Raw genomic sequence first — 25,873 nt, forward strand, 5'->3', positions numbered from 1 at the left:
ACTCAGTCTCCTGTCATAGGTTTATGTCCACAGTGAGTTCATTTTTGCACATAAACCCAAATTGACTCATCTTCCGTTTACTGTTACTGCAAACCCCATGAGAACCACCTGACTGTGAAATGACTTGGCCAGGCTGGTTTTTAACACATTGGCAACTTGATGATCCAGTTTAATCCAAGAAAGTGTGAAATGATGCATTTTGATAGAAAGGCTAAGAAGAAGCAATACAAACAATTTTAAAAGGAGCTTAAGAATGGAAATACCTGGACATAGTTAAATTTTGAAGGTGGCTAGATAGGTTGGAAAAAGTGTGCTTAAAAAGGTTTGTCTCTTTGGCTTTATAATGAGAGCTAAAGATATCAGAAAGAAGGAAATTATGCAAAATTATTATAAAACAGTGGTTAGGCCTTATCTGGAATATTAGGTGCCTTTATCGACACTACACTGAAGGTAGAATGGCTCAGTCTTGGAGAGAGTGCTGAAGAGATTTACCAAAGTGATACCTGGTTTGCAGCTTCTGTTATGGATAAGTTAGTGGATTGTGAAGCAGAGAAGGTTGAGAGAAGATTTAATGGAGATGTTCAAAACCTTGAGATGTTTTGATGGAATGAAAAAGATGAAATTGTTTCTAGTAGCTGAGGATCATTAACCAAGCGACAAAAATTTAAGTTAATTGGCAAAAGATAAGGAGAATTGCATTACGCAGTGAATTGTTATGTTCTGTTATGCCTGAAACAGTGGTGGAAGCAGATTCAATAATAACATACAAAAGTGAATATTTGAAGGAGGAAAATATTGCAGGGATGGGGAAAGGTGAGGAAAAGGATGGATTGTATCAGTCTTTTAAAAAAGCAAGCACAGATTGAATTACCTTCCCCTACTGCGTTATATGTATGTAATCAGTGCCTTGGTACATTCGAAAAGTAACATACAAATAGCAAAGGGTAGTTACACACAGACAGTATTCTACATAAATTATATGAGAATTTCTTATCTCTCTCTCATTTTTGGTTAACAGAATTCGGTGTGGCCTGTCACTTAGGTGTCCTTACAGATTTGCCCTGTGTAGGGGTTGCCAAGAACCTTTTGCATGTGAGTGGTCTGGAAGAGAAAGATTCACTAAAGGAAAAGGTATGAAAGAACTATTCAGCATGCACCTAGGAGTTTAGCTGCATTGAAATATCACATATCACTGAAGTTATATACCTGAAACCATCCATACAGGAGTTTCAATTTGAATTCAATCTGACTGTGGCATCATTTATAGTTACAAAAGCAATGCAGAAGAAAATAGTTCTTCAGTAAAGATGACAGCATTAGTACCCATAAAGTGCAATAAATCCAAATATTGAAGAGAGGACTTTAGCACAAACATTCATAAGATGATCACATTGCAGTTTTGCAGTTTATTTTGAGAGCATATTGAATGATGAAATCTGTGAGCATTCTTTACACTATGCCTGTGTCTGCAAACTCTAGAAATATTTCATAGATCCCCACAGATGTGATCCACATTACTCAGCTACAGGGTGCTCCCATTGCCAAGTACCATTTTGTTTTGAAATTCAGCATTGGTTGATGTACAAAAATAAAGCTTGCTCTGTTTTTGCATTGGTCTATAAGTATGTTTTCAGTTAGTACTGATAAAGGTATAGTCGCCTTAATCCCAGAGGATCATTGGGGTGCTCTTTCATTAGAGAGAGATGACAGTTTAACTTGAAGATCACCATGCCTCAGGTGAAAAGAGAGTTTGAAAAGGAGAGTCTGCCCTGGTACCATCAGCTAGTGCAGGAATTGAGCTCATGCTGTTGGTATCACAAACCAGAAGTGCAGCTAACTGACCCCCAAATAGAATCCATAAGTAATTATATTTTAATTTTTCCAATTTAGGTCATTGAATCCCAAAGTTAAATTAGCTACCAATTCACTGCTGTCTCAGATCTATTTTGAATGTTGAAGTAAATTTACACAATGACCCTTTACCTGCTGAACCTGAGTACTAGACTCAGAGTCATAGAGCACAGAAACAGACCCTTCGGTTCAACTCGTCCATACTGATCAAGTTTCCCAAGTTAATCTAGTCCTACTTGCCTGCACTTGGCCCATATCCCTCTAAACCTTTCCTATTCATGTACCTGCCCAGATGTCTTTGAATTATTGTACCTGCATCTACCACTTGCTCTGGCAGTTTATTCCACACAGGGCCCACCTTCTGTCTGTGAAAAGGTTGCCTCTCAGGTCTCTTTAAAATTTTTCCTCCTGTCACCTTAAGAGTATGCCCCCTGGTTTTGAATGCCCCCACCATAGGGAAAAGGCCTTTGCTACTCGCGTATCTAGAACATAGAACAATACAGCACAGAACAGGCCCTTCAGCCCACGATGTTGTGCCGACCACTGATCCTCATATATGCACCCTCAAATTTCAGTGACAATTTTTATGCCCTCATGATTTTGTAAACCTCTGTCAGGTCATTCCTCAACGTCCTATGCTCCAGTGAAAAAAGTACCAGGCTATCCAGCCTCTCTCTCTCTAACTTGGACCCTCAAGTCCCTACAACATCCTTGTAAATCTTTTCTGAATCTCTTCCTATAACAGGGTGACAGAAAAGTAGTTTCACCAACATCCTGTACAACCTCAACATGACATCTCAACTCCTCTCTAAGGTCTGAGCAATGAAGGCAAGCATGCTAACACCTCCTTAACCACCCTGTCTAACTATGATGCAATGTTCAAGGAACTATTTACCTGAACCCTTGGGTCTCTGTTCGACAACTCTTTCCAAGGCCCTACATTGACTGTATAAATCCTGCCTTGTTTGTTTTACCAAAATGAAATACCTCACATTTATCCAAATTAAACTCCATTTGCCACTCCTCAGCCCATTGGCCCAATTGATCAATATCTCTTTGTAATCTTAGATAACCTTCTTCACTGTCGACTATACCATCAATCTTGGTGTTATCCACAAAGTTACTGATCATTCCTCCTAAATTCTTATCCAAATCATTTATAAAAATGATGAACAACAGTGAATCCAGCACCGATCCTTGCAGAACACCACTGGTCACAGACCTCCAGCATGAAAAACAACCCTCTACTACCATCTCCTTGAATCTTACCATCAAGCCAATTTTGTATCCAGTTGACAAGTTGTCCCTGAATCCCTAGGAGCAACTCCAACTGATGGAAAGTGTTTTCCTTTTGATCGGCTTTATGCCACAGTTGATCAATTGCTGCCTCATGTCAAGGACAACTACTCTTGCCTCACTTGTAGAATTCAGTTCCTAAAGCTGAAATGATATCTGGAACTAGGTCGCAATGATTAAACCAAAAATGAGCATTGGTGATCAAGTAATCATGAATCAAGTATCATTTGATTGCATAGTTGACAACAGTTTCCACCACTTGACTGATGATTGAGAATAGAAAAATAGTGATTGGATTTATCCTGTGTTTTATGGACAGGATGTTCCTAGACAAATTTCCATTCTGTTGGGTTCAGAAGATGTGTGTTATTGCCTAAGGATGATCCTAGTTCTGGAGTTCAGGTCTTCAGTACTGCAACTGGAATGTGGTCATAATCTATAGTTCATTGCTTTAGCAAAATGCTATTGTCTAACAGTTGGATTTGAATTAATTGTCTTTTCCCTAGGATGGGGGATTTCAAGACTAGAAGGCACATTTTTAAGGTGAGAGGAGAGAAATCTAAAAAAGACATGAGGCAAATCTATTACACTGAGGGTGGTTTGCATGTAGAATAAACCTCTTGAGCAAGCAGTGGATGTGGGTACAGTTACAATGTTTAAAAGACATTTGGACAAATACATGAATCGGAAAGGTTTGGAAGAATATGGGCCAGGAGCAGGCAGATGGGATTAGTTTAGTTTGGGATTATGTTTGGCATGGACTGGTTCGACTGAAGGGTCTATTTCCGTGCTGTATGACTGTATGATCACATGAACGAACTTTAAGCAATATGACTAATGTAGAAGTTTTATCTTCAACTGTTTAGGCAGTAATTTGATAACATCAAAATTTGAACTGATTGGTAGAATTCAGCTTTGAAACGCTACAAAAGCTTATGTTTATGTCAAGTTAGATGTAAGAACTTTTTTTTTCCTGGAACACAGTGGATCTCACTGAAGATTCTGGTGAAAGGTCATCAACCTGAAATGTTAACATTTTCTCGGTCCTGGATGCTACCTGACTTGCTGTGTATTTCTAGTATTTTCTACGTTTATTTCAGGTTTTCAGCATCCAGTGTATTTTCCTTTTGTGCTTTCAACTTCATTTATACCACATGGTTTCTTATGACAACACAGGGGAAAACTGCTGCCAGTCTTTCAAGGAACAATACAGAGACCACCTATTGTGCATTATGGACAAAGTGTTAAAATAGGACCATTTCAGAAGCACTACACCTGCTCTCTGAAATTAGCGGATAGGTGCAATGATGTGAAAAATTACTTTGTATCACTGTAAGGTGGAAAAGGGTGAAAAATGTGTTGAAATCTGAGATTAGATTCCCAATGACACCAAGGTGAAGTTTGGCATTGCGGGATAATGTTACTTAAAAGAAGTTGTGGGCGGCACGGTGGCACAGTGGTTAGCACTGCTGCCTCACAGCGCCAGAGACCCGGGTTCAATTCCCGCCTCAGGCGACTAACTGTGTGGAGTTTGCACATTCTCCCCGTGTCTGCGTGGGTTTCCTCCGGGTGCTCCGGTTTCCTCCCACCATCCAAAGATGTGCAGGGTCAGGTGAATTGGCCATACTAAATTGCCTGTAGTGTTAGGTAAGGGGTAAATGTAGGGGTATGGGTGGGTTTCGCTTCGGTGGGACTGTGTGGACTTGTTGGGCCGAAGGGCCTGTTTCCACACTGTAATCTAATCTAAATCTAAATACATATTAATGAACCAAAACCTGCAACCCATTCAAAAAGATGAAAGACTTAACAGCAGTCTAGGCTTGTTCAATATATCATTTCAGTTACATGACACACACATCTTTCGCTATAAATTCTGTGTCTTATGATCCTGATCCACAGCCACCTGATGAAGGAGCAGCTGCCCGAAAGCTAGTGCTCCCAAATAAACCTCTTGGACTGTAACCTGGTAGTGTGTGATTTTTAACATTTGTGGTATAAGATAGACAGTTTCTTGAACAATAGGAGAATCAACGGTTACAAGGAAAGTTGCATGTTAGGAATGGTAGAGCAGACTTGAGGAGCCAGGCAGCCTATTCTTGATCCTATTTTTTATGGTCTTATGAAATAATTGTTGGTGAGTTTTGAGAAGATTTGTAGCTCAGTTTGAGGTTCTGAAGTAGGTTTGCTCACTGAGCTGGAAGGTTTGTTTTCAGATGTTTTGTCACCATACTAGGTAACATCTTCAGTGAGCCTCCGGATGAAGCACTGGTTCTATTTGTATGTTTGGGTTTCCTTAGGTTAGTGATGCCATTTCCTGCGGTTATGTCATTTCCTGTACTTTTTCTCAGGGGGTGTGGTCATTGTGTTTGTTGATAGAGTTCCAGTTGGAATGCCATGCTTCTCGAAATTCTTGTGCGTGTCTCTGTTTGGCTTGTCCTAGGATGGATGTGTTGTCCCAGTTGAAATGGTGTCCTTCCGTATCTGTATGTCAGGCAGAAAACTAGCCACCAGGATACATAAGTATCAACTAGCCACAAAAGGACATGACCCACTCTCACGAGTACCCTTACATACGGATGAGGAAGGACTCCACTTCGACTGGGACAACACATACATCCTAGGACAGGCCAAACAGAGACATGCACGAGAATTTCTAGAAGCATGGCATTCCAACTGAAACTCTATCAACCCAAGGAAACTCCAACATATAAATAGAAAGTGGGCTACACCACCAGTGCTTCATCCGGAGGCTCATTGAAGATGTTACCTAGTATGGAGATGAAACGTCTGAAAATAAACCTTCCAGCTCAGCAAGCAAACCTACATCCAGTAATTATTAGTCTAACTGAAATTAAATATTCTTACAACTAGTATTGATCCTTTTTTGAGAGTTAGCAATTAGGGAAGTTTTAACTGATACATTTTAAACCAGCAGATACACAAAATATTGGTAAGTGGCAAACAGAACTCAGTAATTCAATGTGAATGGACATAGCTGGAAACTAAGGATAAGTCAGCACATCATGCATTGGAAATATTAAAGAATTGGGGAGAGAATGTGAACATCTGTGTTTGATAAAGTAAATGAGCAGAGAACCTAATTTTAAGTCTGTGCAGGTGAATGGATTTTGATTGAGTTAAAATCTCATCTTTAGACTTGGGGTCTTAAGAGGTGTTCCAGTTTATTAAACTTCATGGAATTCTTTTTAAAGATTCTGCTGCCATGAGAAATTCAATGGATATATTAAGTGCAGTTAATGTTCCAAAATGCTGTTGGCAAGGTCCTTGCAATTCCCATCCTCCAAATGACTGTAAATGCACTGTAAATTTCAATTTTTAAGGCAGCAGTAGACAGATTCTTGACCACCAAGGAGATCTAAGAGTATGGGAGATATTTAGGAATGTGCAACTAAAACTCAGATCAACCATGATCATATTGAATGACGGAGCTGGCTCAAAGGGCCGAATGGCCTGCTCTTGTTCCTTATTTATACGTTCGATGAGATCTTACAAATGTAAATTAGTGAGTAAGTGTGTAAAATCTCCTAAGGGTACAGCATTACATTGATATGCATCATAGAGGTGTAATCTTAACAAAGTGTGATGAGTTAGAGTGAGGAGCAAAGATGTTTCCAACAGATAAACTTGAAAAATAGATTTAAATTTAAGCTGTCATGTTGAGTACTTTGTCATCTCTCTTAACTTCTACTAAAATTTAATATAATAGTTTTATATGCAGAGTAACTTATGAACTGTTGTCAATGTTAGAGGCCTGACTCGTGCCTATCTACGGTTACAGATTGACCACCTGCATCCACCACACTACACAGTTTTCTTCAGAAGGAAATACATTACATAACATATAAGACACATTCATTATTTATTTAAAGCATTGAGCTTATAATTTTTTTTTTGGTTGTGTGAATCACAATTAGTTAAACACAAGTTTAGAATATTAATAACCTGTGATACTTAGAAATAGGCCATTTAGCTCAAGTAGTCAAGTTTGGTGCTTATCCTGCATATAGGCAGACCTCTGAATCTGATTTGCCCAGCCTGTAACCATATGCTATTATTTCCTTTACTTAATCTATTCTTAAATAATGACATGGTTTCTGTTTCACTCGTTAATTTGAGAACCTGAAGAAGGGCATGTGCCCGAAACGTCGAATCTCCTGTTCCCTAGATGCTGCCTGACCTGCTGTGCTGTTCCAGCAATAAAGTTTCAATTTGAGAACCATGTCATGTTTGCTAAAATGTTTGTCCATTCAAGTATCTAATGTTATCCTCTACCTTTGGACGACCTGTTATACCTTCAATTTTATTATCATCTACAAATTGGACACCATTTCCTCTCGTCATAGGCCCAAATCATTGAAGAACACAATTGCTAGAAATCACCCCACAACGAACCCTGCTGAGCACGAGTACCCACTCCCAACCTTTGAGAAACTGATTTTGACATTTGTTTCTTCCCCTAACCAGTTTGGTCCCTTAATACTTTAACTCCTAATTGAGACCAATTGTTTCCTATACATTAATTTGTCAAAGGCTTTCTAAGCATCCACTAAATATTGCATTACTGTATTTCACCATCCATAACATCTGCCACCATCTCGCAGAGCTCTTGCTTGGCTTCCTCAAGCTCAACTATCCTTTCTGAAATTCATGTTGACTACTTTAAATTATTTTCTCTTTGGTTAAGTTTTTAGCAATTGCATCTTTAGTTAATGATTCAAGTTTTCTTTCTGCCACAGATGTTAAATTAATTGACCCATTGTCGCCTGGGTTAACTTTCTTTGGAAAAAGGATACCATATTACATTGGTTACTTTCCTCTTCTCCCAGGCCATAACAGCCTCCATGCTGTGTTGTTATGCCAGTTTCCATCAACTGTTTTGCTGTTGGATAGGACCTTTATAAAATGAAATAATCTGATGCTGAGGCTGATTAAGAAGGAGGTAGTAATAAGTAGCTCTGAATAAACCTTTTCTACAACACCTTTAACTAAATAAAAAGGATGTATAGATGAAAGAGGAAGTATATATGCTTTAAATGATCAAGATTTACAAAGTACCTGCCAATTTTCGTCCTCAAGCGACCTTGTAATAAGACCTTGTGTTTTATTTTCTGTGTTACGTCCAGTAATGAGTTTCCTTACAAGCCCGTTGGCAGGAATGTTTAATTTAGTCATTGCTGAGGAGTAACAATACCTCTGAGCTGTTGATTACAAAATCACTTTTGTTCATAAATTTACTGTCAAACAGTAAGTCCTTACTTTAGGATCATTTTTGCAGCAAGGAAAATGGAAGGGGAAAGTAGGTTACAGCAAAAAGAATTCTTAAAATTTCAGTCGCCATCTCATCCAGAATCCAATGTATCACTTAGATGAAGCCACTTCAACTTTAATAATCTTTAAGTCCGGTGAATAAAAAGATTATTCTTTTTATGTTGCCATGGTGAACAAACTTTAAGGCATAACAATGCACTTTTGTGCATTTTCACTTTCCCTTTCTTCTCACTGTCTTGTCTGATAATTTAAAGTACTTGTCACATCTTAGAACCATAGAATAGAATGAATCCATTCAACCCATTGATTTTTGTCAATGTTTTTCAGTAGCACTTAAGTTCGGTAGTCCCATTTCCCTACTCTTTCCTCATACGCCCACATTTTTGTTTCTCAAGCACTTATCCAACTTGCTTTTGAAGGTGACAATTGAACCAATTTCCAGCACACTATATCAGGAAGGAGCAGGGGCATATTGTTTGTGCACTTGATAGCTTACATTTTGTGGATTGCCATCTGATGACAAATACTAAAGAGCAAGTGTAGTATTAAAGAAATAAATTTCATAGTTCTTTAAGTTCCCCATATATTATGTTTTACTCAGTATTACCTCTTCTATTGTTGTGGCCCTTTACATGCTGCTTTCCTGGTCTTAATTAGGTTAGGTTAGTTGTCAAGGGTAACACTGGAATTTTTCTTATATTGGAATGTAAGAGGAAGTTTTGAATTAGATTCACCAGGTCACTCATTCATCTTATCAACTAAGCATTTGAAGACCAGTTGTGACAGACACCAAAGAACAATTTGTTTCTTGTGGAGAAACAATTTGTACTTTCATTGTTTCCTTACCAGGCCACATTTGTCTTAACTACTTGTTTAACTTTTTTAGTTATTATACCACAGGAGTATTGCTTTCCTCCCCCATGGCCATGATGCAACTTCTTGCCCTGTCATTGCAAATCCCACCAATCCTAATTAGTTTTCTTCTCTTATTTAGAGCCAGATCCAAACTGGTAGCGATATAGTTTTGTTAGCAGACTAGCAATCCAGGGACTTGGCGTAATTATCTAGAAACGTTAATTAAAATCCCACCAGAACAGGTGGGAAATTTAAATGTGATTAATTAAATGAATTTAGAATTAAACTGTTTGTGTCAGTCGTATCACTTTAGAAGCAATAATGGTGATCATGAAACTTTTGGATCATTGTAAAAGCCCATCTGAATTACTAACATCCTTTCGGGATGGAAATACGATCTGGCCTGTATGTAATCCCCATAACTGCCTTTTGAAATAGCTTAGAAGACACTGAGTTGTATAAAACCACAGCAAAGAATTATACGAATAAAACTGGATAGACCCACCCCCCCTCTCCATCATCGACCTAGGTACTGCATACAACAAAGGCACACCCATTACAGTCAGCCCTTCAAAGTCCTTCTCACTAATATCAAAGCTTCTGTGCCACATTAGGGAAAGCTATTCAGTATTAACCAAGCAACAGCTTGGTAAAGTCATACACATAATCAAGCTTACAGGTAATGTCTCTGACTTCTCCATCATCATCGCTGGTTGTGTCCTGTCCCATATCCATCAGACGTGGTGGTACTGTGCTATACGGGGTCCAGAGTGAATGGCTGTGGGACTTACCAAGATTGATTCTGGAACCCATGGCATCGGGTCCTAGAGGGTCAAGAAAGCCTTTTGCTGATTATTACCACGCTGCTCACTTTGATGAATCAGTACTCCTCACATGTTAAACATCACTTGGAAGAGAAACTGAAGGGCGTAACTGAACATACTATGGGTGGGTGCTCACAGTGACTTGGGTACACCACTACCAGTTGAACAAGCTGAATTCTGTAGGACATGTCTGTCAGACTGGCCTTTTCGCAGATTGTGAAAGGCATGAAGGTATTAGTGAGACTTTGTGAGACATTAGCAGAATTATATTGTACCAGAACCTGTAACTTAATGGCCTGGCATATCGCTCACTCTAACATTATCATCCACTGGTGGAACAGTTAGTGTAGAAGAATATGCTAAAAACACACAAGGTGAAGCAACAGGACTACATGGATGCTGTGCAATGGAAGCAATAGAAGACAGGCAGAGCTAAATGAGCACAGCCAGTCGATAAGATCAAAATTTTGCAGGTTAGCCACATTGAGTCATGACTATGGTTGACAATTAAACAACTAACCAAAACAGGAGACTCATAATACCCATCTTCGGTGATGTGAGTTCACAGTACATCAGTGCAAAAAAAGTGATGAAACACATGATGAACAGTAGGACCCAGGGAAACAACACGGAGTAAAGGTAGCTTCCTGTACATGTTCCCCCAGTTCCTTAAGGTAGCAGGTCAGATAGACAGAGTGGTTAAGAAGGCATTTGGAAACTATCTGTATTAGCCAAGGCATAAAGATCAAGAGCAGGGAGGTTATACTGGAACTATTTAAAACATTGATTAAGCCACACCTAGCGTATTGTGTACAGTTCTAGAATCCACATTGTAGGAGGGATGTGACTGAAATGGAGAGGATGCAGAGGAGTTTTACCAGGATATTACGTGGGCTGGAGAGTTTTAATTATGAAGGGAGTTTAGATGGGGTTGTTTTCTTGGAGTAGAGGAGACTAATGGGGACATAATTGCACTATATAAAATTATGAGGGCCATAAACAGGGTAGGAGGAAATGTCTCACTTTGGTAGAGGGGTCAGTGACTGGAGGCATAGATTTAATGTCACGTGTAGGATGTTTAGAGGGGACGTGAGGAAAAAAACATCCAGGGAACGGTGGGAATCTGGAACTTAGTGCCTATAAGAGTGCTGGAGGCAGAAATCCTCATAGCATTTAAGAATTATTTAGAGGAGCATACAGGGCTATGGGCCAATTGCTGAAAAATGGAATGAAAAGAGTTAGGTGATTATGTTTGATCCATGTAGACTCAATTTGCTGGAGGGCCTTTTTCTGTAGATCTCTATGACTCTATCTGCAACCATCTTCAGCTGGAAATACCTTGTGGATCATCCATCCATGTATTCTCTTGAGTTCTTCAACATCAGATGGTAGTCTTCAGCCAACCTAGTTCATTTTGGTCTTTATTAAGAACCTGTTGAGCACACTGGATGCAGAAACTTTATGGATATCCCAGTATGGTATTGAAGATCTGTGCTCCTAAGCTAGCCAGGTCCCAATACAAGCTGTTCCATCCAATGACACTGGTGTCTCCCAGTGGTGTGGAAAATTGCCCAGCTATGTCCAATCAACAAAAAACAGGATAAATCTGAGGCAGCCAATTCTGCCCCATTTGAGGTGTGAAATGTCAATAAAATAGTGAAAGCATGGTTGGCAATGCTATCAGTTGATATTTACTCACCAGCAATTGGCTCATTGAATTTCACTTTGTGTTGTAACAGGATTGTTTAACTCCACGCCTCATTGTAACCTTTGTCCAAATGTGAATAAATGAGCTGAATTTCAGAGCTGAGATAAGAGTGACTTCCCTTGACATCATTGCAGTATTCCAAACAGTGTGGCAACAAGGAAGATTGAAGACATTGGAAACTGGGGGGAAAAGGCTAGAGTCTCACTTAGTACAAAGGATAATGGTTGTGGTTATTGAAGGCTAATGATCCAAGTCTCAGGACATCCTTGCAGGAGGTCCACTAGGTAGTGTCCTAGTCTCAACCATCTTCAGTTGTTTCATCAATTAGCAGCTGTTCAACTGACAGGAATCTTCCAGTAAGTGGTTGAAGGAGCTGACTCACCATCACCTTCTCAAGGGCAAATAGGAGAGGCAATAAATGTTGGCCTTGCCTGCAGTGACTATCCTGTGAATGAAAAATCAGCACTTTTATGACATGATAGAACTTTTAACAATTAAGTAGCACAGCTGTTGTTTCTGAAAAAGTATCCAGTCAAATTTTGAAGAAATGAATAAAGGCTAAATAAAAAACCGAAATTACTGAAGGAACTCAGCATGTCTGGCAGCATCTGTGGAAAGAAAGGAAAGTAAATGTTTTGAGTCCAGTGACCTTCCTTCAGAAATTATAGTAGCTAGGAAAAGATGGTATATACATTGATGGAGAGTGGGGACAGAAGGATTAAGTTGATAGATGGAGTGAGTGCGCAGAGAGAAAAAATTATTAGGCAGACGAAAGGTTGGTAGATAGTAAACCAGGGAAGAAAAGTTGATTACAATGAATTGGTGAAAATGGTAGACTGTGCTGAAAGCAGCCAATGTTCTGACAGGGCCTGAGAGTTGGGGATGGGTCGGTAATTTTGAAGGAGGTATTCAGGCTCTAAAATTATTGAACTCAATATTGAGCCTGAAGGCTGCAGGCTCCCCAACCAGGAGGCGAAATTCTGTTCTCCCAACCTCACTGGAGCACAGCAACTAACTCGAGGCAGAAATGTTGGCCAGAAAATACTGGAGAAACTCAGCAGGTCTAACAGCATTTATGGAGAGAGAAACAGAGTTAATGTTTCAAGTCCAATGCATCTTTTTTTCAGAACTCAGTGTTGTGTTTCTTTATAGGACCGGAAAATTATCAAAAGATAAATTGGATGTTGTGTAGCCAGTCGTATTAATGTTATGGGAAAATAATTTATCCATTGTTGCTTAAGTGAAACAGTAATGCAATTATAAAATTTCAGATGCTTCTAATAAAACTTCCCTTTTATTAACATGTTGTTGTTTTGTAGGCTAAAGATCTTCAGAAAGAAGGAAATGCGTTTTCACTAATTGGAAGTTCCGGGAAAGTTTTAGGAATGGTAGGTCTGTTGTATGTTCTACATGTACAGTGTAAATGGTTCTAAAAGTCTTTTTTGTGCACTCTATTTCAGTTAAATTGAACCAAAATATTGCAGGTAGATTAAAACTTACAAGCAATCATCTTGATAATTCCTTGATAGGAAGGGAATTTTGATGAACAGAAGCATTCATATATAAAGACAAAAAAAAAAGCTCAGCAGGCCAGAAAACGTCCACAGTGAGAACAAACAATTAACATTTCAGATGTCAACACTTTATCAGAACCATATATTGAACAAAAACAGAAATAGCTGGAGAACCTCAGCAGGTCTGGCAGTATCTGAAGAAGTATGACTTGACCGAAATGCTATCTCGTTTTTTTCACCACAGATGCTGCCAGAACTGCACAGCTTTTCCAGTAATTTCAATTTTTGTTTCAGATTTTGAGCACCTGCAGTCCTTTGTGTTGCAACAATGACTTAATTTCAAAAGTACTTGCTTAACTATAGAATACTTTGGTTCATTCTCAGGTTGTGAAGGGTGCAGCATCAATTCTTTCTCAACAGAAAATACAACACCTTTCCAATATTCCTGAATTATCAATCACGAGTAGAATTGCAATAAAAGTGATCACAAAGCTATAAATGCTAATGTACAGATTAGCCACTTCAGTCATTAATCTAGTTAATGGATTTATTCTAATTGTATATCTTTGCTTATGCTAGGCTCTCAAAAGCTGTGAGAAAAGCACTAAACCCATTTATGTGTCCGTGGGTCACAGGATTAGTCTGGACACTGCCTTACGTCTGACTCATTCATGTTGCAAATACAGAGTACCAGAACCAATTAGGCAGGTATGAATTTGTTTTTACAAAAATTACTGTCTTCTGAATCGTAACAGTAACTTTATATTATCATTGAGATAGTAAATTTTGCAAAAAGAATAAATTGCAGCTATATATCTAATTGTCGAGTTGAAACATTTCAAAGCATATTATGTCATAAATTATTTATGAAGTGCAGTGATTTGTTACATTAGCCATTGTGACATTTATTCTAAACCATGAACCTCCTTTCAAATGGCAAAGAAGTGAACAATATATTCATTTATTTATATGGTATTGGTCAAGGGAGGTATATTGGCCAGAACAATGGAAGAACCATACAAAACAGGCTCAGGTTTGTCTTTTCATTCAAAGAATGTCACCTTTGATAATACAACACTCCCTTATTCCACTAGAGTGTCACTCTATTTCACATTTATTTTAATGTGTTATGAGCTCAAACCTTGATTTGAGGTTTGAAGCCAGATCATTTTACCCCTAAGATGAGAATATTACTAACTGAATAAACACAGTCCACCAAAGAGCCTTCTTGATTGACTGTGGCATGTCAATCTTATGTAGACCTGAGCGAGTGCACTGCAATATTACTGAGGGGAGAAATGAGTCTTTTCCCACTTAACATAGTATGATTAATACTTCATTTTCTCTATAACAACGTGTTGCTTCTTAGATCTATACACTGTGTTTTAGATAATGGATTTTTATTTTTAAATGTTGAATGGTTTCCATCTTAGAAGTAAAATATTGACTTTCAAAATTTGAAATTCATAATAACATACTAAATTTGTTAACTTACTCCACACTTCATTACAAATTCATGGTTTAATGAAAGAATGTCAGACAATCTTGTCTCTGCAATTATGCATGGTACATTAGTGTAGAAATTCTTAAGTGAGTATGTTTGCCATTCTTTTCTGTATCATTTTATCAGATGCAGTAAGCTATTTATTTTAAATTAGCTAATGACTCCTTAATAATAGTGATGAATTTCAACTGTATACTTTAAACATTTTTACATTCGTGTCTCTTTGAGAGGTTTTGTATATAAAACTGTCGTAAGAAAACAAAAATAATTGCATTCACCATCTCTCAAACCCAGAAACTCCCTTTTTCTTCAGGCCAAACATCTCTGACTGTGGTGACACAGTAATTCTTAATTTCTACACAGCACACAATTTCCCATTGGCAATATTGCTGTACCAACTAAAAAAAAATAAACAATTTATGAGGGGGCCGCAATTATGATTGAATAACACATGCAATATATATTGGAGAAAGAGCTAAAGTTAGCTACCCAGGTACGCAATTCAACTGTTCAGAATTAACTTCTGTTTCTCACATTTGATTAACATATAAATAAAGTGACAGTCTTGTTCGTTGCATACTGCAATGCTTAGATATTCTCTGATGTGATAACATGTTGGTGTTTGTTATTTTATTTCACTAGCAATCTACTTTCCACCCTACCGTAACATTTCTCAATGTACTAATATTTTAAAATTTCTTACTGTTTGCATGGATTATTTATTATACATATGTTTCTTATTCATTCAGAACATATTATGATTTGAGACATAATTCTAAGACTTGTACGTATCTGTAACTCTATTGAACAATATTTAAGAAGCAAAATTTCCAAACAGTAGATTTTGAAGGTGTAAATTATTTTCATTGTTTTATGTGAATTAATAAAGGTAATGCAAATAGATACCAATTTTAAGTCATATGAAATGCTGTAACAAAAGACTTTATCAAAACCTATTCATTTTATTCAGCCTACCATCTTTTTTACTCAAATCAAAATACCCACAGCTATCGTACTTTCAAAACTGCAACAGGAGATTCACTGAAAAGCAAGTACCACAAACACTGGAAAGGTAGTAAGTGGATAATTTTACAGGAATCGAGGATTTCAACCACTGTAGAGGCAGACATAATAAAAGGGAGAATAGTCCAGAGGTTTTACAATGTGTATCCGGAGTTCCCTCTAAGTAGTGTGGCTGCTCCGAGTCTGGGAGGCACACACAGCTAGAAAGAAGATTAGAGGGAACACTGGTGTGTACAAGACTCCATTCTGATCTAACATATCATAAAGGAGGAAGTATTGCTAGACTTGTTAATGGGAAATGAGACATAGCAGAAAAGAGAGTAAGGACTGGATTTTTGCACAGACTCCAGAGAATGGAAAATTTGTGATGTGGAAACCCCACTCTGTCCCTCTGGCAGGGGAATGGGGCCAAGTGTGAGGGCCTATTGAAATTATTGCCTTAACCCATAATATGGGAATCAGATGCTTAAAACACTTTTGAAGTGTAGAAAAGTTCATTTTAAATATCAGGATCTAAATCTTTATTTAAGTCCCTGTTTATTCTAACATGAAAAGATACGTTAAGTTGTCAGTTTTAAAAGAAAGCCTCTGCTCAGCTAATTTATTTGACAGTGTAGATTAGAAAAACAAAACGTTACTATCTATTCCTGCACTTTCATTATATTCTTTGTTGATGTTTCCTGTTACTGCAGCTGAGGTCATTATGAATGTTTGACTATGTTTCAAAAACTAAGCACCAACTTTGAGGGTATGCTGACTTCACATTTTGATTGACGCTTTAAAAGGAATATTAAATGATTAGCTGTTTTGATTTGGTTGCTGAATAGAACTTTTTTAACATATGACAGTTTGAACACTTGGGATTCAAAATGAGTTCAGGTATAAACGTTTTTCAGTATCAATGCTGCATGAATGAGAACTCGTGTGAGAAGTTAATTTTGTTTCAACTCTACATGGTTCCTAAGGACCATCTATGGTGGATCCAGAGTGAGTGGCAATGGAGGAGCCATGGAGCATGAGGAGCCATGGAATGGGGATGGGTGAGTTGTGAGGGAACTGGAGAGAGTGACATCTTCGAAAACAACTGAAACCAAGTGCCAGAGAAACAAAGTGGACCTTTTAAATAATTAATCTACGTAAATGATTTGAAAGAATAATGTTTGGTTACGAAATTTGCTGGTGATCCAAAGACAGGTAGGGATGTTATTTGTGATGAAGGGTATGCAAAGGATATAGAGTGAGTGGCCAAAAAATGTATTACTAGTGTATATTGTAGGAACATGAAGATTTCTCCATTTTGAAAGGAAGGATAGAAAAGCAATGTATTCTTAAGTAGGGAAAGATTTGCAAAATTCTGTGGTGCAGAGGAATCTGGGTATCAGGTACAGGAATCACAAAAATTAGTCTGCAGATGCAGCAATTAATTTAGAAGCCAAAAGAATTGTTGGTGTTTATTGCCAGGAGAGTGGAATAAAGGAGCATGAAAATTTTACTACAGCTGTATCTTCTGTTGGTGAGATGTCATCAACTGCATGCAGTTTTTGTCTCTTTCCTTGAGATAGGTTACAATAGTATTCGAAGCAGTTTGGCAAAGATGGACATGGCTCATTACTGGGATGAGGGGCTTATCTTGTTTGAAAAGGGAGTTTTGGACACTTTGAGTGAAAGGTGATCTCAGTGAAACATGTAAAAATTTGAGGGGTCTTGATATGGTGGATGCAGAGAGGACTTTTCTCCTTACATCTTGAGAGCGTTGTTTAAAAACAAAAGGCCTATTTAGGATAAGATGGCAAGAGCTTTTTTTTTCCCTTAAAGGGTCATTGATTTGTAGAATTCTCTGTTGCAGAGCTCGTTGGAGGCTGAATCCTTGAATATTTTTAAGGCTGAGTTAGATAGTTCTTGATTGACAGAGGAGTCTAAGGATATCGGAAACTGAGGCCACAATCAGAGCAGCCATGATATTATGACATGGAAGAGCAGGCTTTGAATGGCTGAATGGCCTACTCCTGTACCTCATTCGTACATTCTTGTTCATTTAACAGGTCATTTTCAGGTCAGAGTTTAACAGGATATTTTCAGGTCAGATGGTTGAAATTTATAGGATACCACAATGATCAATACTTGGATTTCAGCTAACTAGTCTACATCAATGTTTTAGATGAGGGGAACAATTAAGATAGAAGGAGAAATATTTAAAAGGGTCACAAGGATCACTTTTTTTCACAGAGAGTGGTTCAGATATGGAAAGAACTGCCAGAGAAATTGGTAGATGCAGGGACAGTTACAACATTTAGAATACATTTGAATACGCACATGAATTGGAAAGGTTTAGAATGCAGGCTAGTAGGACTAGTTCAGTTCAGGAAACTTGGTCGGCATGAACTGGTTGGACCAAAGGGTCTGTTTCCATGTCGTACGACTCTATAAACGTTAGCTCAGCAAGTAAACTGTCGGGAGGCTATAACAGGGTTGCAAGTGATACCTACAAGTTGAGTGAGTGGGAATATATAAGGTGGATGGAATACAATGCAGAGAAATGTTAAGTTATCCACAAAGAAGAATGGATTTTTTTTAAGAGAGAAGTAGTGGAAAACGTTTTAATCGTGGTACCTTGACATTTTTGTACACAAGTTGCAGAAAGTTAACACCCAACGAATTAGAGAAGGAAATGCTCCGTTAAGTTTTACTACAAGGGGGTTCACATATAAGAAGCCTTATTCCGCACCCTCCTGTCACCACTCCTGAAATACTGTGTGCAGTTTTCATCTCCTGAGGAATTATACTTGCCTTAGAAAGCATTCAATGAAAGTTCGCTAAATTGATTCGGATGATGAGATTGTAGTATGAAAAATAGTTGAATAAATAATGCCTAAAGTTGATTGAATAAATAACACAGCAGGCCAGGCAGCATCCAAGGAGCAGGAGAATCAACGTTTTGGGCACATACCCTTCATCAGGAATGAGGCTTGTGGGCTGGGAGGCTGAGAGATAAATGGGAGGGGGTGGGGCTGGGGGGGAAGGTAGCTGAGAATGCAATGGGTAGATGAAGCTCGGGGAGAAGATGATAGGTCAGAGAGGAGGGTGGAACGGATAGATGGAAAAGTTGATGGACAGGTCAGGAGGGTGGTGCCGAGTTGAAGGCTTGGGACTGGGATAAGGTCGGGGGAGGGGAAATGAGGAAATTGGTGAAATCCATGTTAATCCCGTGGGGTTGCAGGGTCCCAAGGCGGACTATGAGGCGTTCTTCCTCCAGGCGTCAGGTGGTAATCGTTTTGGCACTGGAGGAGGCCCAGGACCTGGATGTCCTTGGTGGAGTAGGAGGAGAAGTTGAAGTGTTCGGCCACAGGGCGGTGGGGTTGGTTGGTGCAGGTGTCCCAAAGATGTTCTCGGTAGCAATCCTCAAGTTGGCATCCTGTCTCCCCGATGTAGAGGAGACCACATTGGGTGCAACGGATACAGCAGGTGACATTTGTGGAGGTACAGGTAAATTTCTGTTGGATGTGGAAGGATCCTTTGGGGCCTTGGAGAGAGGTGAGGGAGGAGGTGTGGATGCAGGTTTTGCACTTCCTGCGGTGGCAGGGGAAGGTGCCGGGAGTGGTACAGGCTGGTGGGGGGCGTGGACCTGACAAGGAGTCGGGGAGGGAATGGTTTCTCCGGAACACTGATAGGGGTGGGGATAGAAATATATGTCTGGTGGTGGATTCTGTTTGTAGGTGGCAGAAGTGGGAGAGGTTGGTGGGGTGGAAGGACAGGGCGGTTCTGTCCTTGTTGCTTTGGGAGGGGTGGGGCTCAAGGGCGGAGGTGCATGAAATGGAGGAGATGCGCTGGAGGGCATCGTCGACCACGTGGGAGGGGAAATTGCAGTCCTTGAAGAAGGATCGCAGTCTCCAACCTCATCGTCCACGAACCCGCTCCTACCAAAGATTCATAAAACTCACATCCACGGTCGACCCATTGTCTCAGTCTGCTCCTGATCCACTGAACTCATCTCTGTATACCTTGACACCGTCCTGTCCCCCTTAGTCCAGGAACTCCACACTTATGTTCAGGACACCACCCACACCCTTCACCAACTCCAAGACTTTTATTACCCTGGCTCCCTATGCCTTATCTTCACCATGGACATCCAGTCCCTGTATATACCCATCCGCCACGACAAAGGTCTCTAAGCCTTCAGTTTCTTCCTTTCATGCCGTCCCAACCAGTACCCTTCCACCAATACCCTCATCTGCCTGGCTGAACTGGTCCTCACCTTTAACAATTTCTCCTCACAATCTTCCCACTTCCTCCAAACCAGTGGGGTAGCCATGGGCACCCGCATGAGCCCCAGCTATGCCTATCTCTTTGTCAGGTACATGGAACAGCCCATCTTCTGCAGCAACGCTGGCACTATCCCTCACCTTTTCCTCCACTACATCAATGACTGTATCAGCGCTACCTCGTGCTCTCACCTGGAGATTGATCAACTTCACTAACACCTTTCACCCTGACCTCACATTCACCTGGACCATCTCGGACACCACTCTCCCCTTTCTGGACCTCTCCATCTCCAGCAATCGACTAACCACAGACATCTACTACAAACCCACAGACCCTTTCCCATCCATCCGTTCCACCCTCCTCTCTGACCTATCATCTTCTTCCCCATCTTCATCCACCTATCGCACTCTCAGCTACCTTCCCCCAGCCCCCTTCCATTTATCTCTCAGTCTCTTGGCCCACCAGCTTAATTCCTGATGAAGGGCTTATGCCTGGAACATCGATTCTCCTGCTCCTGAGATGCTGCCTGGCTTGCTGTGCTTTTCCAGCACCACACTTTCGACTCTGATCTCTAGCATCTTCAATCCTCAGTTTTTCCTGAATAAATAACACCTAGATGAAAGAGAGGTGATCTCATTGAAGCATACAAAATTCTTGAGGGGATTAACTGGGCTGATGCTAAGAGAACTTTTTTATTCCCCAGTTTGGGACTCTGGAATTAGGGACTAAAGGGAAAAGCTATTTGAGAGATGAGGACTTTTTTTTTCATTCAGGTGTTGGTGAACTTTTAGAATTCTTTAACTCCGATCGCACAGATGCTCTGTGTTGAGCATATTCAATCCAGAGATTGCCATACTTTTGGTATCAAGGGATTTGGGAATCTTACAATAGCTGTGGAAAATCAATCGTGATCTCGTTAAATGGAAGAACTGGCTCAAAGGACAGAATGGTCTACTCCTGCTAGTATTTCTTATCTTATACTCTTAAGCAGCTAGTCAAGGTATTGAAAGATAATTAGAAAGCAAAGAGAAAAATATGAAAAAATAGAGTATGAATCAGTATAATAAGCAAACTAATGTCATAGGATCCAATGCCCCTGGACTGGCTGGGATGCTGAACACTTGAGGCGTAGCAATACTTCTAGTCCTCCTTGCTATTAATTCGCCCTTCACTCACGATTGACCTCAGCATCCCTACTCCAAACCTCCTGGCTACACTTGAGCAGTAAATTAGCAGCAGCTTTGGCACAGTGAACTAATCATCCTCCTGTTACTGAGAGAGTTGGTGATGTTAGAATATGAAGCATGTCATGCTGCCAGGGGCCATTTTCTGCCCTGGTAGGATAAAATGTCACTGCATCCCCCACTGTGTAGGCAGGAATACAACTAGAAATCAGTGCAAGAAAATAGGCTAAACCAATACTTGGCTCAAATGCCTTTCTGTTGTGTTTCTTTTGTGCAGGGGGCTTCTTTGAGCTGGGCTAAAAGCAAATGCCATTTTTCATGTGAATTTAACAGCTGCCATTGTATAATGAACTTTGTTTTCTGAGCTAAACTGAGAATCTGTTTCTATCAAAGTGAGAAGCATTAAGTCGCTGCCTGGCGCTCCTTACATCACATGCTGATATTTAGTAATTGAGTAATAAATTATTTTTAGACAACATGTCTCTGTTGTATAACTTCAGCACTGCTGTTCACTTGATCTACAGTTACTGTCTAGAATGCGACAAAGGAAAAACAGATCCAAAATTAACAGGATCAGGAGCAGTTTTGTTCAATATGTGCAAAATCTACTTCTGGCAATGAATGCTGGAGATACATTTTTTGTAATGATTACCAAAAGATACTTCTGAGTATGAAACACAGCGAAACTTTACTTTTGATATATAAAATAAGGTCAATATGAGGATGTGGGTGTTGCTGGCTAAACCAGTACTTTTTGACCACTCCTAATTGCCCTGCAGAAAGTGGTAAAGAGCTGCTTTCTTGAGCCGCTGCGGTCCATGAGGTGTGGGAGCAGCCATAATACTGTTAGGATTTTGACCCAAAACAGCAAAGGAACAGTGATGTAGTAGGCGAAAGTGAGGACTGCAGATGCTGGAGATCAGAGTCAAGGTTAGAGTGGTGCTGGAAAAGCACAGCAGGTCAGGCAGCACCCTCATTCCTGATGAAGGGCTTTTGCCTGAAACATCAATCTTCCTGCTCCTCAGACGCTGCCTGACCTGCTGTGCTTTTCCAGCACCATTCTAATCTTAACAGTGATGTAGTTCCAAGTCAGGATAGCTTGTGGCTTGGAAGGAAAATGTCAGGTGGTGATGATCCAGTGTGTCTGCATAAGTGTGGGTCGCAGGTTTGCAAAGTTTTAGCAGCCTTAGTGTGTTACTGGATAGCACAGAATAAGGAATGTATAATAACATGCGTGGTTTTTTCAAGATGAGAAATACTTTTGTATTACACTTCGGTCTTAGCTGAACATGTAAGTGGCAGAAACATAAAATTCAGAGCAGAAGGTCAAGAGCTGTTATAATGAGCATTTCAAGTAACTTACCATATACTATTTTGCACCTCTGTTTTAGAACAAAGTGAGATTCATCTTACCATGCTGGTGTTAGGAATCTTGCCTTTGGAAATGAAATTTACTACTTTAAAGTCACAGTAAGTTCAGAGCAGCAAATTAGCTGATAGGATTTCACTGTGGTGTACTGTGATTTTTAAATCACAACACATTCTCCCAACTTCAGTCCAGGTTCTAGTTCCAATTTAAAATTGGAACAGCAAAACAGGATAGATACCAGGAAAAGGATATCCAAAATTAACAAAAAGAAGTGTGGACTGAAATTGGGAGAATGTGTTGTGATTTAAAAATCACAGTACACCACAGTGAAATCCTATCAGCTAATGTGGTTTCCTGTGCAAGAGGCAAATAAAGAGGGAGTAAAAGAACTCAATTTATCACGGGCAAGGAAGGAGTAGAAGATTATTCTGGGAAGACTAGACTAAGGGGGAAGTGGCAATGGCAGGGTGGGAGCATGGGCTTGTGTGACTATGGACTAGTGGAGCCAGTTTACCTGTTTCTGTGCTGTAAATTCTATGTAATTCAGTGTAAAATTAGGGAAGAGGTACCCAAAGAAGCACTTTACTGTTTTTCATTCCGTGGATTGTATCTGCTCTTGGTGATTTCAAATCAAAACATCCAGCAGGACCAAGATGATTTCACAGCATTAGTGGGAGCAAAGTCTGCAATTAGGGAGAGTAACCCTTATGAAAGGAATAAAGCAAAGAATTATGAATGGTGGAAATCTAAAATAAAAATAGAAATTACTGGAAAAACCCAGCAGGTCTGACAGCATCTTTGGAGAGAAAGCAGAATTTAACATTTCAAGTTCCATGACCTTTGTTCAAAACTTGAGTTTATGAAAGGAGCCCTGCTCAATACGTGGCTGTCGAAGTTGAAAAGAAAAGGCTGACTGAGCTACGAGAGAACAAAGAAAAAATGTATTTGTGTGTGCCAGCCAATGTGAGGGTGAAAATGTTGATGGATAGAAGGTTTATATTGTTTGCTGTCTTCTGCTGTGAGACTTATGGATTCTTTCAATGGAATTGCATCTTCAGGTTGGTGAACTAAGAATAACATTTAATGTGAAATTATTGGATGAAGATTGGAAGACGTTTCGGGAGGCTCAGAACGGCCTGTTCTTCTAAATAATTAAATAGTGCATTATGGCCAAATTTGGTCCCTGTGGAGAACAATATGCATCCTTTCGACAGTCAGCCTTTGAAAAGTGATGAGTTAACATAGAAGTAATCAGATTGAAAAATGCCCGTCTTTCTAAAACAGCCATCAGTGTAATGAGTGCAGTTTTTGGTTAAAAGGAGCAGATTTATCTACAGGAACATATTGATGCAGTGTGTTGTCAGCATAATCAAAATAAAGAATTACCTGAAACATAAAGGTGTAATGCTTTATAAAGAAATATTTTTACAGTGCTGCAGCAGGTTGAGTACCTTGTGCTATTCTGCTGCTTTGGGAATTCAGATGAGTATGCTGCCTTTGTTGTTACTTTGTATAAGAAAACACTATTAGCTGTACATATTGTGCCTGCGGTAATATTTTGAATGGTTCCAGCACATTTCCTGTTTCAGTGTCTCCGTCTGTTTAACAGACATAACTGTTTCTAGCCCTGTGCATGAAAACTCCACACTTAAGTTCCTTCCATTAATAGTTAGAATACTTTGATATCAACTCCTACCTTAAAATTAATTTTCATTGATTTATACATTTATTGGAAAGATAATTTCAAACTGGACAGTCTCCATTCCTGACTGCTGCCATCATCAACTACCCTGGAGAGATCATTAGTAGCTTCTAGGCTATATGGTACAGATCTCAGGATCTTGGCTCTTATTGGTCATGTTAAGTTATAAATGGCAACGTAGGTGGTATATTTTCTAGACTTTATAAAAGTATTGGTTTTGCTTGTAATTGAACAGAAGGGTAAGTGGAGGTTTCAGTGTGGAAATAGAAAACAATCATTATTTGACATTCAAAGGTCCTAATTTCCAATGTACTTGTGACAATAGAAATTAGCTCTTTGAAATTATTAGTAATGTGAAGTATGTTTAAAAAATATGTAGTTTAATAAAAACATGAGTTCCATTGCGCAAATTTGATGATTCACTCAGAGAGTGTTGACACAACACCTCCAGAGCTTTTAGAGATGTCACCAAAGTAATGATGAGGAGGATCAGAAGTCTCCTGAGACTCTGCTTCAGTACTTCATCAGTTTTCCTCCCATTTGGATGGTCCATTAAGACTGTCTTTCAGTGAATCACAAATATTGATGACAGTGCTGCCAGCATGACTTTAGCCCTGCACATAATATGACTTAATTTGGGGGGGGAGTTGATTTTACCAAGCGATCAAGTTATAGGAAAATGTGCACCAACGTGCCAGGATTTGACACTCAAATCATCAAGGCAGAGTCTGTTCTTTGTCCTCAACCCAAACAGATAGGTGAAGCCTAGGTCAGTTCTCAACTGAACTACCTTTTCAGTTATGAAAGAATTAATTTGTTTCACCCAAGTAAATTAAAGTGGCTATATTTCTTTGCCGAACTGCAAATAAAATCACCTTAGCATTGTGCTTCAGTGGTTCAGCAAAAATGTCCCAGAAAACTTCTGTCGCTTGAAAATGTTACAATTCATTCTTAGTATAAAAGAAAACTGGACTTTATTATTGGCCACATTTGCCAATGTCTAAGTGACGAGCGGTTGAATGCATTGTAAGATTGAGCTAAAGTGTAGTAATTTTCCTATCTTCATGCTGAAGTAGGTATAAATACTTCCGGGAGTAAAAATATAATCAACAGATGAATAGCTTTAGGAAAATAAACGAGGTATAGGTAGGAAAAATATGAGTGCCCATTGAATGGTGTGCATCACAACAACTCTTTTAAAAGCACTGATAGTTACAGAAGTAGGGTAAATACGATGTTATTTAAATGTGACAAATTGATTATAAATTTTAAGAATTGAACCAAATAGAATATACAATGGTATTTAAAAACAAAAGTAAGTTTCACCCTCACCACCTGAGCATTAAAACTGATGGAGAAGATGACTGACTTCATCTGATTTCAGTGGGATAGAAATTGAGTGGATTCAACGATGATTAAGGTGAAAGTTGCTCCCACTGTAAACATGCAAGAAATCACATGGTGATGGTTTGTTCTGGCTATTCACAATTCTTA

General features: G+C 39.3%; 1 protein-coding gene across 3 annotated transcripts in view; it reads left to right on the forward strand.

The window, feature by feature from the left end:
• Positions 1 to 1,047: 1,047 nt before the first annotated feature.
• Positions 1,048 to 25,873, forward strand: part of LOC122562232 (endonuclease V-like) — an 81,272-nt gene continuing 56,446 nt past the window's right edge. For 2 of the 3 annotated variants that reach the window (XM_043714959.1, XM_043714958.1), the window contains exons 1-4: positions 1,048 to 1,131; positions 3,654 to 3,690; positions 13,143 to 13,211; positions 13,917 to 14,045. In XM_043714959.1, the coding sequence (XP_043570894.1) occupies positions 3,655 to 3,690; positions 13,143 to 13,211; positions 13,917 to 14,045 (234 nt within the window). In that variant the 5' untranslated portion in view covers positions 1,048 to 1,131; position 3,654. Of the gene's footprint in view, positions 1,132 to 3,653; positions 3,691 to 13,142; positions 13,212 to 13,916; positions 14,046 to 15,154; positions 15,538 to 25,873 lie in introns of those variants that run through there. The other variant, XM_043714960.1, reaches the window with a different exon arrangement.

Source organism: Chiloscyllium plagiosum, chromosome 24, assembly GCF_004010195.1.
Source record: "Chiloscyllium plagiosum isolate BGI_BamShark_2017 chromosome 24, ASM401019v2, whole genome shotgun sequence".
In the NCBI taxonomy this organism is placed as follows: Eukaryota; Metazoa; Chordata; class Chondrichthyes; order Orectolobiformes; family Hemiscylliidae; genus Chiloscyllium; species Chiloscyllium plagiosum.